This window comes from Thermobia domestica, chromosome 11, assembly GCF_964235325.1.
Source record: "Thermobia domestica chromosome 11, izTheDome1.hap1.1, whole genome shotgun sequence".
NCBI lineage: Eukaryota > Metazoa > Arthropoda > Insecta > Zygentoma > Lepismatidae > Thermobia > Thermobia domestica.
Genome location: NC_137464.1, coordinates 229,719,816 through 229,733,720, shown reverse-complemented (window position 1 = coordinate 229,733,720; position 13,905 = coordinate 229,719,816). Strand labels below are relative to the sequence as shown.

The window sequence follows — 13,905 nt, the reverse complement described above, 5'->3', positions numbered from 1 at the left end:
AGCACCAGAAGTGAACGCTCTACCACTGAGCCAGCGCGGCCCTACTCTATTTGAAGTTCGCAGGAAACTGCTATTTCTTCAATCATTTCCCAAATAAATAACTTTCAAGCAAACATCCTTCAGGAATTCATTCTGGTGATGGGCATTTTCGCTTAGCCTCACTCACCCTCACCCTCAATCAATTCCCTCAACACTTACCCTCATTCACCTTCACCCTCAATCGACTTCCTCACCCTCACCCTCAGCCACCCTCAGTTGACTCCCTCACCCTCAGCCACCCTCACCCTGAGTTGATTTCCTCATACTCGCCCTCAGCCACCCTCACCCTCAGTTGAATCCTTCACCCTCACCCTCAGCCACCCTCACCCTCAGTCGACTCCTACACCCTCACCCTCAATCGACTTCCTCACAGTCACCCTCAGCCACCCTCACCCTCAATCGACGCCTTCACCCTCACCCTCAACCACCCTCACCCTCAATCGACTCCCTCACCCTCACCCTCAGCCACCCTCACCCTCAGTTGACTCCTTCACCCTCACCCTCAGACACCCTCACCCTCAACCGACTCTCCCACCCTCACCCTCAGTCGACCCCATCACCCTCACCCTCAGACACCCTCACCCTCAATGGAATCTGTCACACTCACCCTCAGACACCCTCACCCTCATCTACCGAAATGAGGGTGAGTGAGGGTGAGGGCGGCCTTCTTGAGGGCAAAAATGAGTGAGGGTGCCCATCTCCTTGGGTCAGTCACTGCGCTCCCCGTCGATGCTGTTTTCTCTACCAGCCGCAAACTTTCGACACCATTGTGTGATATGGTGACGAGACATTACAGTCGCTCCGTAAACCACACCGTGTGCGTGGGTTTCCTCGGGGTTCTCCCTTTCCTCCCACTTTCTTCATTTCACCGTTTCCTTTATTTCTCACCATCGTCGTCTCCTTTGCCTAGTCGGTACGGACGTAAAACGTGGGACGTAAAACTTAAAGATTTGATTTCATTTCACATCTCCGTAAACCTCTACCAGCTGGCGATGAATTTCAGCTGTTGTTACATGTTTTGCACAGAAATATCGAATAACTTAGCGGACTTCTTCGCAAAACCACTTTTCCAAATAAGTCGTCATTTATGTTTAATTACAACTAGCGCCTTAGGTGGGTGAATGAATCTCTGTACAGGTGACAACTCTATGTAGTAATATTACCGCCTTGTAACCTTAGTTTCTGATCCTTCCTCGTAATACAGTGAATTTAAAGAGACAGAGAAACTGGAAAGAGTCCATCATTCATAGGAACTACTGACTGGAGACGAAAAAGAGCCAAATTTCATCCAGAACATCATGGCACAGGACGAATTTTTTTTTCTTTCTTAAACGATCTGTAATTCAAGCGATAAAATGCTGAATGGAAAATTCCTGCTTTACCTCAATCAGCTCTTTCTCAAGAAACTTAAAACAGAAGGTCAAGACAATTTCGATTTTTTTTAACAACACAGGAAGACCTTGAATTTGTATCCAATAGCCAAACTGCCACAAGAAGTTCAAGGTGTGTTTCTGTACCGATCCTGTAATAAGGCTAATCTACTGTTCGAAATAGGATAGAAATAGCTGCTCATTTTCTTCTTTTAAAATAGCCCAAATCAAGGGCCTGAGGAGGTTCTTCCCCCCAATGCTGATGTTGGCTCCTATGTATTTTTTATAGTTCTATGTATTGTTATGTTTGTTTTTATGAATATAAAATAGTTGAAACAATTTGAATTCTGTTGTCATATATGTCTTCTTAGACTTTGTCTACAACCAAACACACATCTAAATGTCCCCCCCCCCCTTCAAGCTACAAACAAATCGGCGACCTTGCTCCAACTATTTCATTTCCATAAAATATTCTTTTATATCTAAAGAAATCTATTTTGAAAAATAATTTTCCGTAAATAAAATTTTTGACATATAAATGACATATGACATGACATTGTTGACATATAAGATTGTTTTCGAGACTCTGGTCTAAATACAGTAGAGCGTCGATTATCCGAACGTCGGTCAACCGACGGACCGCTTAACCGAACTGTGTACTCGCTCGCACCTGTTACTCTCCCACCCTACCGTCCATCATCCCCCTCACTCCAAACCAAGTTTCCCACAGTAGTCGCCGCACTGAGCCACCGCTGGCGGAACATTGCTTCTAATGGAGCCTTCATAAGGCGCTGCTGACCGGCCAAGCCGCCAGTCGCTGTGTTTCAACAATCAGCACACTTCTGTCGGTTTGGCACTGGCTTTAGAAGTAGCGGCAGTATCAAAGCTGTTCACAGCAACAGCTGCGCCAGCTTAGAGTTGAGGCGTGCCGCTCCGCGCATAGCAAATAAACATGTACAGTTCGATTATCCGAACAAACCAGTTTTCCGAACACCAATGTCCCTCAATTACTTCGGATAATCGACGCTCTACTGTATTCTGTTTGTAAATATGCCTTAATTTGAATTAATCTCAGAATTTAGGAATATAACAACTACACTTAGAGCTATCATCACACAATAAGTTGAGTAACTGAAATTCAGAAAACAATTTTGTGAATAAAACTCAAAGTGGTTTCCTTTCCACCCAACAATCAAAGAAATGTATTCTGTGGATATAAGGAGTGACACTCTCTCTCTCCTAATGAAAGACTGCCGCTGCCGACACAGACTAATTCCTTTTCTATACACGCAAGAATCTTCGTGGTTGTGGGGACTTACAGTTCAACTACCAAAACCAAATTTAATTTACGAAACAAATTTTATCGTGTTATCTCCTTGTCCAAACAAGATATTTTCAATCTTGATATCATTTCCAAACACTGAAACCCTAACGTCAACACTGACACACTTCTATCTTATCAAATCTCATATATCACTTAAGCATTCATGGATAGCTTCAATTCGTATTTGACCTGGAATTGCAAGATAGCTTTCGGAAGTGTGAGAACATCAGTTGTTATTTGTGACTTCCTTTCCATTCCTTATTCTAAAAAGAATGAAGGGAAAAAAATGTTCTAGTGTTTGTGACAACTATTGTGTTGACATCTTTATTTGTAACATACTTCAACTTTAATGGTACAAGATATTTTCTAATCCAACTTAATGAAAATTATTTCGAAGCTTTCAATTTAAGCAGTCCTTCGGCGCCTAAGAACAATAGTATATTTTTCCACGAAACTTCCGGTAAAAGTGTTGTGAATGTGAGACAAGCTTGCGCAGTGGAATCAGCCGCCAAAATGAATCCAAACACTGAGGTATATTTACTAATGGCATCTTCCAGTCTTGATTTCTCAGATCGCGTAATGGCGCAATTAATATCTTATCCCAATATACATATTAAGACAATTGATTTAGTGGAATACTTTGCGGGAACACCACTTGAGAAATGGTACAACAGTGGCGTGCTTAACACAAGTAAGTGGTTAGTCGTTCATACGAGTGATGTTTTGCGATATTTGACGCTATGGAAGTTCGGTGGCACTTATCTTGATCTTGATGCTGTGGTGCTCAAATCTTTGGAAGATCTTAAAAATTATGTCGGAGCTGAGAGTTCGTCCGACTTGGCTAATGGTGTTATGAACTTTGAATATGGACATCCTGTGGGCCTTGCGTGTTTAGAAGATCTTGTTAAGAATTTTAATGGTCACCTCTGGAGACACAATGGTCCTGATGTTATAACTCGAGTTTTGGAATCGATATGTCACACTAAAGACGTGAAGAATATGACACAGGAGAACTGCGATGGATTTATAGTGTATCCCCCCGAGTTTTTCTACCCCATTTATTACACCGAATGGGAGCTATATTTTGATGAAAACAAAAGCAAAGATACAATGGAGAAACTACAAAAATCTTTCACTATTCATGTGTGGAACAAACTAAGTGTGAAAGGAAAAGTGATGGTAGGATCAAACCAACCATACGCTATTATAGCTCAAAAATGTTGTCCCAAAGTATATGGTGTTAGTGGGGACTTCTTTTGAAAAAGTTACGGTATTCTGAATGCAGGTATGTATTTTTAATGTTTTATTATAATTATTTCTAAAATCTTGCAGAAAATAACTGCCAAGACTTCCCTATCAAATTCTCTGCGATGACTGTAGTGTAAGTTATTGTGGAATTTCGTTATTACGTTTACTGAAATCACAATATTTATGTGGGGATATACATAAAAGATTTCACGCATTGACGAGCAAATGGATTTGTGAATAATATATATAACTTTTATTTCTATTTATTATTTTATTTTATTTCTTTCTAAAGTTTGATAATAATGGAGCGAGTTCTAAGTGATTTGGCAATATGGTTGTAATGAGAGCAGGGGTAAAAATGGATCTGAAAAGATAAGGGGGACACAGTACGTCACGCGGTCCTCCGTACCTATCTTTGTCCATTGTATTTTTTTAGAAAGTGGGGGATGCCACAGATTTTTTCTGGAAGTGAGGTATGGCGTTCCCCGCGTTCACACTCAATTTTACCCCTGAATGAGAGACAAAGCTATATCGGTATGTACCTGGTTAGCGTGTGTTTCACGAAAAATAATAATTTTCATTGATTTAGTGCTTTTCTTTAAAAAAAAAGCTTAAGGGGAAAGAACTAAAACAAAACTAGACAAGAATGACGTAACGGACTGAAGACAAAAGTTTTAGTGTCAAATGTAACAAAACTGCGAAAGTTAAAATACGGGAAATGAATAATTTTAAGTGTCTAAACTTTTTTCATATCTAGAAATGAGAGTAAATGAAAAGGATAGAAATCTTTTTTTTTTTTTTTTTTGTTTTGCATCCCATGTATGTCCTTTAAGCTAAAGGAAACGATTGCTCTATGAAAGTGAATGAATATGAAATTATTTGAAGGAATAAGATCGTAGGAGAAAGCAGGGAAACTCTCTGTGAAAATCCACGTGTACGGTGTTGTCCACCACCGAACCAGGGACTCCTAGCACCAGAGATAAGCGACTGAGTTACGTGTCCTCAAATAAAACGCATATGAGTCTTTCAAGATGAAATACCAAATTGTTCTTTGTCCTGTTGTAAGATTACATCCTTTCAAAGCGTGTCGACTGGACAGGTTTTCTTGAACATGACTGTACATATTACCTTTTCTCTGAACCCACGGGGATTGAATTAGAATCTGAAATCTTAGTTTGAGGTACACTATATTAATTGTTTTATATCTTAATATAGTCCTATGCACGTAGAAGTAAACAGATAACGACATTATTATCCATGAAGAGACGTTTTCATGTGTGATTAGAGTCCTACTAAGAGTTTGACTAAATTCCGTATACCGCATTATTAAAATATGTAATCCACAATTTATATCGAACAAGGCCTGCCATGACTTTTTCTTGGGGTTGTCCAAACACATTAGAAGAAACCAAGGTAAGAGAGCGAATTAATAGATTTTCGTAGATTGTCCAAACGAGTTAGAATTCGTGTTCGGTCTTATCTCGATTACCCCTAATGCGTTTGGACAACCCCATGGAAAAGCCGTGGCTGAACTATTTCGATCAATGCGTTTTAGCATCACGCGTTAGTCATATTTTTATTACGATGCTAATCACACGTACGTCTCTGAATCCGACTGATGTATTCTCAACAATGTCACTACTACGCGCAGACTTTCCATTTGACATTTCTAGAGATGTGCACAAGACAAAAGCTGAGGTTCTTTCGTCTTCAAAAGGTATCGTGAAACAGGTTTCGTCTCTAAAAGTACCCGTTTCTAGTGGAAGAGCTCTGTTTCGTCTCGTCTGGCACTACTTTATATCTCCTTGTTCTTGATTGACTTCAACCTCAGCAATGGAGGAGATTTGTAATATAAAACGTAAATCATGGGTAATCAAAATTAAAATCATTATGAACGTTATTATTGATAAGATAGACATACACACATACAAAGGTATTTGCTTACATGAATCGTTAGTAATACTCAAATACTTAATAACTGTAGGAAGATATTGCTTGAATATTTAACAAAATTATTATTCGAACTTCGGAAGAAATAGACAATCATACAAATAGGAACCACAGTGAATCATTAGGCAAATAACGAGCAGTTATAGAAATAATTCTGTTTAATTTTCCTTCTCCTTCACAGCGACTATGTGTAAGTCTTCTTTATGCAGGTAATAGTAAACATTACGGGCCTTGTGCAGAGTCGTTTTGAAGTCTGATTAATCTCATACTACGGGGTTGATTAAAGGATGGTATTCAGAGTCTCTGATTAAGACGTCGTATTTGACGAAGTTAATCACAAGTGACTAATTAATCTAGAGCAGAGGCTAATCTTTTACTCACGGTTTAGCGTGCGACACAACATTTCGGATTTCGTAATTCATCTATTTTCATTTTTAAAGATTACGCATGAGCTCATCTACTTTTCCGTAGTTGCCACATTTATTTTTTGACCAATGCATTGGGGTTGTGTAAGTTAATCATACCCAAATCAACGTTTTAGTTGTACTCAAAGTAGACTCTGAATACCAAAAAAGTGTACCTTCCTTAGTAAAGTTCTAGTATGCCATTAACTAATCCAAGACTAACCCAGATTAACTCATTCTCTCTGAATACCGCTCATCGTTTTCAGAAATTCCTATCGTTAGATTTGAGATTATGACGTCCAACTGGGACTTTTCCTGTCATGTGGGTTTCATTTAGTAATGTACACAATTCTATGGCATTTATTCCTAATCCTTTTGTTAGTTCAACTGATATATTATCTATTGTTCTAAATTCTCTTTGCTTCATCCTTTCTGTTTTTCTAATTTTCTCTGTAACATTTAGAATTTATTTCGTCTTGTGGGCTCATTCCATATCGGTCTTTGCAAAATTTGCGAATCACAAAGTGACGCACAAAATTAAATAAAAAATAGAACTACTATGCCGATTATCAGAATATAACACTTAAATTTTGCGTTGACACAGCGCACAGTCACTTAGCGCCGAAAAATACGCTATTGTATGTATCGACGCAAGTAAGTTGTTTTGTAAAATATATGTACACATTCCTGCTTAATTTGAAACTCTCTCACCAAAAACTTTGCATCTCTATCTTCAATAATGTCCATTTTCTTCCATTAAAATAAATAAATAAAGTTTTGGAATTAGGTTAGATTTATTAGGCTTATTCAGAGTCGTTTTGACATATTATTAGTGTCATACTAAAGGCCTGACTACTGCAGGAAACATATGTTAGTAGAACCTCTTATTATGGCACTAATCACGCGTTAGAACGGCTCTGCATAAGACCTTTTTTTTTTTGCCTCTATTCTTTCAGCTCATGAATTAATTGTACTCATCCTTTTGTAATTTGTATCATCTTAACTTCTCCATTAAGTTCATTTTTTTTTTTTTTTGTTTCATTTTATCTAGTGCTATACGGTAGTAGTAGTGTTATATTCGTTACCAGTACATTGCTTTCTGGTATGAAGCCTTTTTTCACTCTTTTGAATTGCTGATTCACTGTTTCTATCGTGATAGTGGATTATTTCCGTTCGTCTGTTTCATTTTCTCCGTCTGCCCGTCTGTCTATTCGTTTCCCTCGGATTCAAAACAACAATTTTCTATAACAACTTCAACCTCCTGGATCGTAATTTGACTTCAGTCACCATTAATCTATAATCTGCATGGATATCTGCTTGTGTACAGTTTCTGCAAAGATAATCTATTTCCTATGTGCTGTCAACTCCCGGTTTCTTTTATACGTACACGGTGTAGTAATTGGGAAACGAGACTATTTGGTGCGACATTAGTTTCGTTACAAAAGTTTTTCATAGTGGTGAATGTTGCGTGTGATCTAGGAAATACGTATACAAATTTTCATCTTGGCCCGTTGCTAGTGAGGCATGACACTGCTAAAAATGGAGTGGAATAAAGAGTGAATTTCAAGTTCTGTGCGCGCTAAGAAAAAAAAAACTACAACGGAAACATTTGAATCAGTCATTTGAGAAACACCTCATGTCCATTTTTGGCCAAAATTGAGTTTGACATATTAAATTGTTGGTAACGGCTAGACACATCCAATACGCATAGAACAACTCACCTCCACTTAGTAACCATGGTGATGGCGCATTAGAAAATATCCATTCCTTTGAGAAACACCTCATCTCCTGGAACGCTAAGCCAGGTCATATCATAAAGGCTATTGACGACCACATAGCCTCTTTTCCCCAGAAAAAAGCCCATTACACCAGCAGGTCTTACAAATACTTGAACGCTAATCTTAATGTAAGAATTATGTGGCAACTTTTCATAGAAAAACATCCAGACTTCAGTGTTGATTACAAGATTTATTTGAAAATATTTCATGAGCATTTTGACCTAACTTTTGGGAGGCCTCAGATTGATTCTTGTTGTAAATGTGAGGAACTGTCTGTCAAAATAAAAAGTCCATCTTGTAGCCTCTGTAGCTAAAAGAGTTTATGTTGCAGAACACCTTGTGCATAAAAAGAGATCACAAAAGTTTTTCAAAGCCTTTGAAAATATTAGACAAAAGTGTTTAACGGATGAAAAAGTAGGTGGGATCTGCATGGACTTTATGCAAAACCTTCAACTTCCTCAAATACCAGTTCAAGAAATATTTTACTTACGGCAGTTGACAGTGAATGTTTTTAATATTCATGATGTTGCAACCAATAAAGCCAAGTTTTATGTATATCATGAGGGCTTAGCTAAGAAGGGGCCAAAAGAAATTTGTTCATTTTTAGTTGATTATATCAATGAAGTTCTTGATGCTGGTGTTAGGCATCTTCATGTTTTTTTTTTCGATGGTACACCTGGACAAAACAAAAACACCGTGCTTGTGCGGTTTTTTCTTGCCCTAATAGAAAATGGCCGATTCGACAGTATTCATCACTATGTTCCTATTCGAGGGCCTTCCGTGTGACCGCGACTTTACTGTAACCAAACGAAAAATTAAAACTACTGACAGGATTTACACAGTAAAACAGTATGCTGAACTTATGCTGCACTTTGCTTCTATTCAGGACAAGTTCCTGGTGGAAATAGTAGAAAGTGAAAAAGTGAAGGATTTTAAATCATGGTTTGGTCAATTTTATTAAAGAAAAATGTAATATCTACGGAGACTCAAGCAAGGAACATCCCAAGGGAAAACAAAATTAAATTCAACATTTCAACATTTATGGAGTTTCATTACTCTAATAAACATGTAGACCAAGTTAAAGTAAAAAACTTTATTGATGGACTCAATGAATAAACTTTTGACATGAAAAAACAGGGAACTGGTTTACCATACCTTCCAAAAATCAGTGTCTGCCCGCAAAAATGTGTACCTATCAACATCAACATAATCAATGATCTCAAGAAAGTCGAAGCCTATATAGCTGCAGACATTGTTGGTTAATTTTATTCAAAAATTTATGACTGGTCAACTATCGATATGGATGACATTGAACTGTTTTAAGAAATAATGTTTGGAAAATGTGTATACATTATTTGGAAAAGAAAATACTGATTTTTATTTAAAATTTGAATTGTTTTACCTTTTATTTCATACCTGATAACATATCGTTTAGTCATTCATTTGAGAAACAACACATCTCCGACAACGTTTATAATTTTTTAAAAATAGCAAAATAAAAATAATAAAATTTTATTTTCGTAGAATTAGCTTACCAAACCCCTGTAGAAACATATAAAAAATTTCAAAAAATATATGATGTTAAATTATGGAAAAACTTTTTTTTTAGATTTCCCGAAAGTTTACTTTTTTGGATATGAGGTGTTTCTCAAATGACCGATTCATTTGAGATGCAGAAAACATTTGTGATAATTCTTTCATCGTTGCCGTATTTTTAAATAGCATAAGACGTTCAATGCTGCTAGAAGTCAATGTAAGATAACTAACGCCCAGGTCCAAGTAGATTTGTTACAACAACTGGAATGGTTAACAGAGTTTGAGTTATCATTTTGAATGGCCGAAATACAAGCGTCAAGAATAAGGAGAGTGTTTGCCATAAAGTTACAAAGCCTGCAGTGAAACGTGTATATACTATTTCATACAACCAATACAGCCAACAGATAATATATGCATTTGGTTATTTTTCGACATAGTCTCTATACCGATAGAGGCACTTTTCGTATCGTGGGGGTAAATTTGAAGATTCCCTCCTGGTAAAAACCCTATCCTTGCGTGTTTAGCCTGGTTGTCACAAAGTGTTTCAATTTCACCTGTTGATCCCATACGCAAATGAAATTATTGGAGATTATCAGTGTGGATTTAGACGAATCAAGTATCGACCAAATATTTACCATTCGCCAAATACTCGAAAAGAAGTGGGAATACAGTAGCCCGGTACATCAACTATTAATTTTAGAAAGGCGTAGGACTTGGTTAGTAGAGAAACATTGTACAACGTTCTTATAGAATTTGGAATACCGAAAAAGCTAATTAGATCAGTTAAGACATGTTTAAACGAATCCCAAAGTAAAGTCTGGGTAGCAAAATTTTTGGCCACGAGCTTTCACGTCGAGAATGGCCTGAAACAAGGAGATGTGTTATCGCCCTTATTATTCAACTTTGTCCTGGAATACGCTATAAGGAAAATCAAAGATAGCAACCAGGGCCTAGAGCTGAACGGTGTTCACCAGGTTATGCGTATGCTGATAATGTAAATTTAATAGATATTAAACTCAAATATTATTCAGTTCAAAATCTCTTGTCGTCGCGAATTCTGTCGAGGAATTTGAAGCTTAATATATATAAAAGATAATCATACCTGTTTTTCTGTATGCTTTCAGAACATGATCGCTTACTCTGAAGGAAGAACATAGACTGAAATTATTTGAGAACAAGATGCTCAGACGAATATTCGGACCCAAGAGGAACGGGAATGGGGAATGGCGGAAATTTCATAACGAGGAACTACGTAAATTATACGGCTTATCAAACATTGTTAGGGTCATCAAGTCTAGGAGGCTTAGGTGGGTAGGACATATAGCCAGGATGGAAGAAAGTAGGAACGCTTTCAAGGTGTTAGCGGTAAGACAAATCGGAAAACGATCATTATGAAGACCTAGGAGCAGATGGGAAGACAATATTAAGATGGATCTCGCAGAGATAGGAATACAAAGTAGAAACTGGGTCCAGTTGGCTAAGGATAGCAGTCAGTGGAGAGCTTTTGTGAACGCGGCATTGAACCTCTGGGTTTCATAGGCTATAGAGTTAGTTAGCTTACGAAGCATGAGTAGTTGCCTAGGCTGATACTACAAATAGATGAAATGCGCATTTACTGAAAAGATGGGTTCTACTGACATTGGATAGTCTATATACTCTTCGTGTGCTAGGGCCTAGGGGAGAGGAAGAGATAAGATTTCATATCAGGTTACGTCACGCACAGTCGCACGCCTTCATTTTCATTAAAAATGGAAAAGTGAAGAGAAACAAATTTCATCTCACTTTCCTTTGTGGCAGTCGGACAAAAATTTTCACACTTATCTGCAAAAAGCACTTTTCAAATAGGATTATTGCGAGAGCCTCCAGTTCCAATGTTGGGGGGATGTCTCCCCATTTCCCTGAATTTGTGCTCGCACCTACAGCTGAGACAACTTTCAGCATGAGGTGAGGAGCATATCCTCCTCTAGCATTTGTTGCAATTTCCGCCCAAGTAGCGGAAGTGGAATTAATACATATTAATGAGACTACTAAACGCACTACAGCACGAAGTTCAGTTTGAGATACGACAGAACACGATTACTTTTTTAAAAAATGGAAAAGCCAAGAGAAATCAGTTTCATCTTACATTCCTTTGTGGCAGTCGGACACAAATTATCACACTTATCCCAAAAAGCACTTTTTAAGTTAGATAATTGGGGGGACAGTCCCCCGAGGTTCAAGATTGGGGGACACGTCCCCCTCGTCCCCCTGGAATTTGTGAAAGTGGTAACATTTTAATGTAGCAACGAATAGTTCCAAATAAGACAGCCACCAGAGTTAATCATCAAGAATGAACCAGATGTATACATTCTTCGTAGATAACTACATGTAAATAGCATCGTTCAGCGCTATTACCCAAATTAGTTCCAATTCCCAAATTCTAATTAGTTCGACGAAGATGAATGATGTAACAAACACAGTCTCACTTCTCCATGTATGAACACTTTGTCGAGTAGCGACGAAATTGTAAAGATAGATTACGTTTTCTTGCACTAACACACAAATGAGTATAAATGGTAGTTGCACTTTATATAGAGCACGCACTAGGCCAATAACCAGACGGACGGCATACAAAACAGTTTCACCAAACATACAGTGACTGTGCAGTACTTTACAAAATATAGTAGTCATCAATATGACCGCTGAGTTGATAGCGCCTTCCCCAATTGCACAACATTTCCACTCATACAAAACCTGACTGCAACCACGACAAAAAGAAGGCATGGCTCCCAATAAACTATGACCTCGGTCATTGAGTTTAAATAGTGGCAATATCATCACATTAACGGCAGAATATTACATTGGAGGTGCTATACATAGCCAAGTAAATACAGCACTTAATAACTTATACAACTAGAGATGCCCACCGTCAACGACTTGCCTGACCTGAATAGCATTTGTTAATGACAATTTTGTAGACTCCTAAAATCAATTAAAGACATGAACTGTGCAAGAACATAAATAAACATGAACTGAATGAATTCGTAAGTTTTCTGTAACATAGTTTACATTTATCTGACGAAGACGAAGTATGATTGCTCGTGGCAAGCTTTGTTATAGCAATTGAATACTCTAGACATGCATTGGATAACACAGGGAATCAATGTAGCACGTTACTATGTTAGTGCGAGTCGGAGCCTAACCAGAATGGAGCTTATTATTTACTTTTAGAACATCATAACGATAATCTAGTATGCACAAAAGACAAAATTATTACAGACCATAATTTTTGTTATTAGTGTGGTAATTATTGTACTTAGTTTATTATACTCAGTTGGCCTACGCCCTATCGTTACTTTTTGCAGTAATAATCACTCGCGTTTTAGCCTTCCTGCACACAGGGAAACTAACTTCGATTTCTTTAGCACAGCATGTGGAAATGTGTATTTCATAAACCAATTAGTTTTCATTAATATTTAACTCGATGTAGACAAAAATAGTTCCACTACTGAAGAGGAATAGTATTTTCTTCCCCTACAACTAAAGTAAATAGTACTTGTTACCTGATGAGTTTCTGCAGTTCCAAGTTGAATAAAAAAAATATGTTCCCATGTGGAGCGTTGACAAATACGTACGGGTTACAATAACTCCAGTTTTTCAGCATCCACTACAATTAACTTACGTTTACAAAGAATAACCATCTTGTTTTAAAAGATAAACTATGAGAACGATAATGAAGATAACGGATTGCAGAATAATAAGTCGAGTAATCATCGACGACGTTCTGCGGCGATTCAACTTGTTGCGTCCATGTTTTCAGTACTTTCCGGAAGTATACATTTGGCGCCGGCCAATCCTTTCTTTTTCTGATTGGCTGACTCAAAACAACTACGTATAGATAAAAGAAAATTAACTAAATACTATTAATTTTTAAGCAAATATAATAATGAAAATAATTATTATGACTGAAATAACATTATATTATTCTTTATACTTATCAAAGACAAAATATTACCATAAAAGACTATTACGCAGAAGCGGCATGTACGCCATCGCACAGCGGAAGGAAGAAATGTCTACACAGACGTCTGAGCAAGGCTTGCCCGATTGTCGTCCATTTTGAGTCCTTCAAAGTGGACAAGAACTAGAAATCTTTATTTGAAAAGTATGTAACGAACAAAGAGGGACATTAAATTGACCCAGGGGACAGGAAAAATAAATGATCTGACTTAGATCATTTATTTTTCCACAAATTTCGAAACACCCTGTATAATCCT

At 37.6% G+C, this 13,905-nt stretch overlaps 2 protein-coding genes across 3 annotated transcripts in view; one reads left to right on the top strand and one right to left on the bottom strand.

Annotated features, from left to right (window-relative positions):
• The window catches only part of LOC145664797 (globin-like), a 303,771-nt gene that overhangs the window by 192,358 nt on the left and 97,508 nt on the right, over positions 1-13,905 (bottom strand). The gene's annotated exons all lie outside the window — the stretch shown is intronic.
• The window catches only part of LOC145664796 (alpha1,4-N-acetylgalactosaminyltransferase 1-like), a 120,153-nt gene that overhangs the window by 29,981 nt on the left and 76,267 nt on the right, over positions 1-13,905 (top strand). Inside the window, exon 1 of one of the 2 annotated variants that reach the window (XM_081731751.1) lies at positions 2,933-4,018. The exons of the other annotated variant lie outside the window; for it this stretch is intronic. Coding sequence (XP_081587877.1) covers positions 3,247-3,993 — 747 coding nt within the window. The 5' untranslated portion in view covers positions 2,933-3,246 and the 3' untranslated portion in view covers positions 3,994-4,018. Of the gene's footprint in view, positions 1-2,932; positions 4,019-13,905 lie in introns of those variants that run through there. 2 annotated transcript variants of the gene reach the window in all.